The sequence below is a fragment of the Colletotrichum abscissum genome (genome assembly GCF_030869225.1).
Source record: "Colletotrichum abscissum strain IMI 504890 chromosome Unknown Scaffold_194.1, whole genome shotgun sequence".
In the NCBI taxonomy this organism is placed as follows: domain Eukaryota; kingdom Fungi; phylum Ascomycota; class Sordariomycetes; order Glomerellales; family Glomerellaceae; genus Colletotrichum; species Colletotrichum abscissum.
In genome coordinates, this window is record NW_026850092.1 from 1 (window position 1) to 5,886 (window position 5,886).

At 52.7% G+C, this 5,886-nt stretch overlaps 3 protein-coding genes across 3 annotated transcripts; 1 reads left to right on the forward strand and 2 right to left on the reverse strand.

Annotated features, from left to right (window-relative positions):
• Positions 1 to 374: 374 nt before the first annotated feature.
• On the reverse strand, positions 375 to 903 carry CABS01_16894 (uncharacterized protein; the record flags this gene model as incomplete). The annotated part of the gene is made up of 2 exons (XM_060550223.1): positions 375 to 591; positions 656 to 903. 2 exons carry the CDS (start codon positions 901 to 903, stop codon positions 375 to 377), a joined length of 465 nt encoding a protein of 154 aa, XP_060401829.1.
• A 915-nt stretch (positions 904 to 1,818) lies between these two features.
• Positions 1,819 to 3,350, forward strand: CABS01_16895 (uncharacterized protein; the record flags this gene model as incomplete). The annotated part of the gene is made up of 2 exons (XM_060550224.1): positions 1,819 to 2,176; positions 2,236 to 3,350. The coding sequence occupies 2 exons, from the start codon at positions 1,819 to 1,821 to the stop codon at positions 3,348 to 3,350; spliced, it is 1,473 nt and encodes a 490-aa protein (XP_060401830.1).
• Positions 3,351 to 3,896: 546 nt separating this feature from the next.
• CABS01_16896 (uncharacterized protein) lies at positions 3,897 to 5,485 on the reverse strand (the record flags this gene model as incomplete). The annotated part of the gene is made up of 2 exons (XM_060550225.1): positions 3,897 to 4,820; positions 4,910 to 5,485. The coding sequence occupies 2 exons, from the start codon at positions 5,483 to 5,485 to the stop codon at positions 3,897 to 3,899; spliced, it is 1,500 nt and encodes a 499-aa protein (XP_060401831.1).
• Positions 5,486 to 5,886: the final 401 nt, after the last annotated feature.

The window sequence follows — 5,886 nt, forward strand, 5'->3', positions numbered from 1 at the left end:
AAGTACCAAACCAGACAGTAAGTTAACTTTAATGTGCGGGTTTTCGGTGCGAGCTCTAACAAAATAGGATCGCACGAATTACGGCTGATTTGGGCAGAATTAAGCCGTAGATAGATCCCATACGATGCCCTTTCTTCAAGAGTATGGAGATGGGTGATGGACTCCAATGTCGGTCCGAGATGCTTAGATGGATGGCGGCACTGTATCACTCGTTTTCTTTATGACTAGGCAAAACCTTTGTGGTTGTGCTAGAAGCATACCGTATACGTTCAGATTCTGCGCTAATAGCAGAAGATTGGTAGCAATGTGTGTACTTTGTACGCATTCAGAAGGAAGACATGAGCAGCATCATTGATATTTGACTTATGTCTCATTTACTGTTCATGTTTGCTTCTCTTATGGCGAATCACGTAATCATCCCGAGTGAAAGTCTGGCCACACTCGTCGCAAATCCCACCGATGGTAGGAAATCCCACCAACTGCGCCCATATTCTATGCGTCTTCCAGACATGTCTTCGTTTCTCTTTCTCCTCCCTGAAGAAAGATGGGCACCCAACCTTCGGACACTTCCTGTGCTGCCAGACGTGTTTTCTGAGAAGTATGAGCGGAAGTTTGCTAACGCAGTGAAAAGTAATAAGCAATTGACTGTACTTACTCAAAGAAGCTTGGGTCTTTAGCAGTGAACGAACAGCCCTTCCACCGACAACGAAAGGTTTCGCTGACATGTCTCGACGAGGCAGATGCCCTGCTGGACGAAAACGGAGCGAGGTTGGCTTGTGTCGAGTTCGGTACTAAATCTGACAGCTTTGGCCCCCAGTCGAAGGTCCCCCCAAAGCAAGCCACCTCTGCGCCTGATGAGTTTCCCATCGCCGTTTGCTCCGCATACTCACCAAAGACATCCATCTGGTGGTGAAGCGGTGGCAACTCTCCAATGCCTCAAGGCAGTTGGGAGGGTAAAAGGATCTCGGAAGGGTGCGGAGGGGCGGAAGACCGATGGAGAGGCAAATCGCACGTCAAGTCATTGGCTGCAGAGTCGTATGCGAAGAAACCCGAGTGGTCCAAGATACTCGAGTCCGATCGATCAGCCTCACTGGCATTGCCATATTGCGGACTTTGCGAATCAACGGTCAATGGTATAGCGACATCGCCCTCAAGAAGTGTGGGATCTATCGCACCGATTCGAAACCCTGGGGCTGGTGCCCAGGCCATGTTTTATCGTGTCCAATGGCTCTGTAGTTGATGGTGTTTTCCTTGGAAGATGTGACACATGGAGGTGGTTGTACAGATCTAGCGGCAGACCAGCTAGGCTTCGATGAGTTTTTAAGGAAGCCTAGAGCGCAACTAGTGACATAACCCCGCTCTATGATCGAGCTTCGGGCCCGATCGTTGGGCCTCATCGTTGGATGCGACTCGGGCCGGTGAGGTCCACCGTTCTAGCCATCAAGTGGGGTAAAGTGGATCTATGCTACAGTTATTTAGGCTTTCGCGCTGTTGCTCAACAAATTCATTTATTATGTCCTTGTCCTTGCCACGTGACAATTGACAGGAACCTATCACGATGTACGTCGCAGCGTGGGCGTGGGCGTGTCATGCGAGAGGCTCCTTTCCCGGCCAATAGAAGACGCCCGGCCTCCAGCAGCAACCCCAAGCCAAATGCGGATCTTCACAAGTGCGTTGACGGGGGAAGTGAGAAGCTATCTCATCATTTCACTTGAAACAATCTCGTAACCTCAACGTGATCGACAATCCTGCAAGCCTCTCAAGAGAATGCAATACGAATAGAAATCAATATAGTGAGTTGGCAGAGGCTATTTTCCCATGGCAGAGACAATTCCGACAAGCCTCACTGGCAAGGCACACGAGCGATTCGTGATTATTACAACACTACTCCATCTAATTGACCCCGTACGTGGTGAGCCCACCACTTATAGCCTCGATAGGCATCCCCACGATGATTTCTGGAAGCACGAGCAGCACCAGAGAAAGTTCCTCGACTCGTTCGCTTTGGTATCTTCGACATCAAGGATAGGCGGCAAGACTGCTTCAGCAGTATGTTTGGAGCAGGGCCATCCAGGCGGGACTGTCCTTCGACTCGCCAGGAATCTGGGCGCTCCGGAGGAACTGCTCAACCAACTGCAAGATATTCTTACCGATCTCGCAGCAGTTTCTCTGAGGGGTATTCCACGGCGGGATTGAGGCAGTAACTGATGAAGTGCTGACTAATACGAACCCTAGATAAGAAACCGCACGACCTCGAGCCTGTGGTGTTGCGAAAGGTCGTTGTCCTTACTCAAGACAAAATCCGCGCACTCGTGGAGAAGATGAACCTTCCAGAGGTCAGACATACCATCGATCGTGCTATCCAAAGGATGGACCAGATACCCTCGGATGACGTTGAAGAACTGGGTTTTAGAGAATGGGTCCGTAACATGCCATTCCTGGCGTCTCTCGATGCCGGAAGTCATTCTGATCAGCTCATTCCGCATGTCAAGTGGGCATCGCGCGGTAGATGGATGTATTCCGAGCAGCTTGAAGGGCTCTTCGGGCTGGAGGATGGGTCGTTGCCCATATGGTTGAAGTACGTCTATAAGTTAGGGCGATACTTTGCTGCAACCAAGGCGATGCTCAAGTTGGCGGTCAAACAGCCAGATATTTTCACCGGCATACACATCGAAGCCATCAAAGCACCGGAGCAGGAGGAATTCTCTCTAGGCACGCAAAAGGAACCGCTCTTGACAATGCTCAAGAAAATTGCCCCAAGCGATCCCATAGCTTTGAGGGAGAAATTAGGTCAAACCTGGCTGACAACCGACCCCGAGACGAAATTACGACGAGCTTGCAAGATGACACTTGTTGTGCATGCTGAAATGCAGCTGCTCAGCTTTTACGACCACCATCCTGACCTGACACCCAGGCTGTTGTTTATGGGTACTAGCAAGAAGGCTTGCTATCTCTGCAACGAGTTCATGTCCCGCCATCCCCTCAACATTGGAGTATCGGCAAGCCACCAGAAAATTTACCCAGCTTGGATGTCACCGCCATGCCATGCTTCCATCAGGAAGCAGCAGAAAGTCCGGCTCTGGGAGCTCAGCCGACATCTGGAACAAGCGGCTGTGCGTGACCTCGAGACGAGACTGGGAACCCGCCGACCAATGACAATGGACTCAACAGCGGGGCCGTCACTTACGACGACGGGAACGATCTCGTCGGGATTCTGGTCCCGCGATTCGAACTTGGGCGAGCTCGAGACAGATGAGGAGTCAGTATCCTTCATCACACAAAGTATGAAGTCTACGGCAGTCCAAGAAGACGGGGCTGAGAGGCAAGGTTATGGCATCCAGAACAGCTAGTGGCCAATCCTGCCTAATTGTCCCCGACAGCCGGATTGTCGGCCAAGATTCAAATGAACTCTTCAATAATCCTTCAACTGGCTTCGAGCATTCAATCAATTTCATCAGCGCCGAATTGTTCTCGCCCCGAACGCGCATGCCAAATGAGCCCAGGCCGGGATCCCGACGACGCGCACGAATGACGGCCGAATTGCATGTTGACCAGTCACTGCCAATCTCGGGATAGGCTAGGTGTGGCTCAAAAGGACTTGCCGGAACTGTCGACCGCAATCGGTCAGATATCAGGCTAAACACAGTCGACGTCGCATTCTAGCATCAGCTCATCCTTATGGAACGGTGCAGCTGCCTTATTACGGCATGTGACAACTTCTGGATGAGACAGTTTTGGAAAAAGCCATATTCCCGCCGTGTTGGAAACGTTGAGCCAAACCTACAAGAGTTGGAGGGGAATAGTAGCGTGGCGCTTAGGGGCTTGAGCCAAAGGTGGAGAAACCTGGACACGAATGGGTTATCCTTACATTCGGCACGGACCATCAACCAACGATCTCAATATTGCCGTGGAGGCGTCGTTGGTCTCCTTTCAATCAGCACATGAACACCTAATATTTCGCTCACGGTTCGGCCGGATGCGACGCTGCTCGAAGGATTATAAAATCGAAGTAGACTGTGGTACCTATAATGGCAGCTAGTCATTTTGAGGATCTCAGACTTGAATACGGGCCAGTATGTGTTTTCAGCCCAGCGGGCGAGGTGCTGCATGGCAAGAAGCACAGTAATGATCCCGAACTCGGTCGACGTCTTGCCGAGCTCGACGTCGCTGTAAAAAATGGACTTGCCATCTTGGATCGCGCTAGCAACGAAAGACCAGCTGTGGCCGCTGATAATGACGCCAGGCAAAAACTGGACTGCCCGCGGGTCGGTAGGGCCTTGCAGGAAACTCCTCCATTGTGACGCGTGCCATGATCCCATCTGCACCATCGCCTTCTCGAGGTCGGCGCCGGGACGCTTGGTCTCGAACGATACGACGATGCGGCTCTTGCACAAAATTCCGTGGTCCGCATGATTGATGGTCACATCTGGCCGATTTTCCCGAACCTCATCAATCCGACTGGCCTCAGCACTTCCCACAGGAGGGCGGATGACCATGCAAAAGTCAACCATGTTCGACGCTGATTGCTTCGCCCTGTATGTTCTAACCACCTGGGCGCCAGTGCAGTATGTGTAGTCAACAAGACCGCGCTGGCGGTTCGGTCGAAGCGCCCATTCCATCATTGGCAGATGGAGCTCCGTGTTCCAGCTAGGTTCGCCGTGAAGGTTGATTTCGCAGTCTTCGGCCTGGTCTAGCAGCCATGCAACGAGATCTCGGGGTGGGCACCGGAAGCCGGCTGGTGCAGGAATGCCCTCGGGGAGATAAGCGTGATCTGGTATATCGAAGTCGGCAAACTGGCATTTGAGCAGCGAATTGTCAGTCTGTGGTCAATCGGTAGAAGTCAAGCGTCCATAGCAGAAGGGAATGGAGCAGGCGGTGACAATCTCGTCATGGATCACAAAGTATGTACCTCGGTGCGCATATCATGCGGCAGTCGCTGAAACCCCCAACGGATTCCCTGCAGCTCGTTGACGAGTGTGGCGAGCGAGGAGGGCAGTTCAGCGCGGCTCTTCGCAAACTTGCGATGGACAAAGCCGTCGGCCTGGAGAGCCAGTCTTCTCAGTTGTTTCGTAGGTGAGGACGTCCGTGATGAAACGCTGGACGCCGATGAGAGGCTAGGCGTGGATGTGCGAGCAATGCGTTGGTCGTTGAGCTGGGACGCTCGCGGCGTGGAATGGATGTCGTGCATATTAGGAAGAAGGCTTGCGCTTGGCTCTTCGTCGCCGTCATTGTCCTGCCGACTGTTGTCATGCTTTCGTTTGACTCCTGTAAGAGGCCTGGATTCCATCAGAGAAGAAACGAAACAGGGAGAGTGCGATGATGGCGGTGACAATGGAGCCCTCCACTCAGTATTGGGATGGTTGCGGGGTCGTTTTCGCGGACAGCTTGGCTGCGCCTGTTCGCCGTGTTTGCCGTGCTCATCGAGCATTTGGACAGCGGCCCGCCAGGCATCAATTGCAGCGCAAAGGCTCGCTGATCTCGTCATTGAAGCCTCGCTTCAACGTAGACAGTGACGATAGGGGCGAATGGTGAAGGTTATGATGGACGACCGGAAACCATCGGCGGATGGTCTTGGGGCGATGGATTTCGTGTCGTTGGCCGGGAGACAACCAGTCAGAGGCGCCTTGGAAATCCGACTTGTGGACCCTGCGCAAGCGCCGTGTCGGTGCTTTTCTCGGCTGCCAATAGGCTCACGAGTAACTATGTATGGAAGGGTTTCACAGATGGGTTTAAACAGCGAATGCTTCTGTGGAAGGGCCAAGAATAGAGGACGCGCTCACCATACGCAGGGGAACCCATCGTGAATTGGGTATAGCAAGCTTCCTGCCTTCTCGGCCGTACGCTTGTAGCGTCCGATCAGTGGCCGTAGGTAGTTCCCGACGCTCA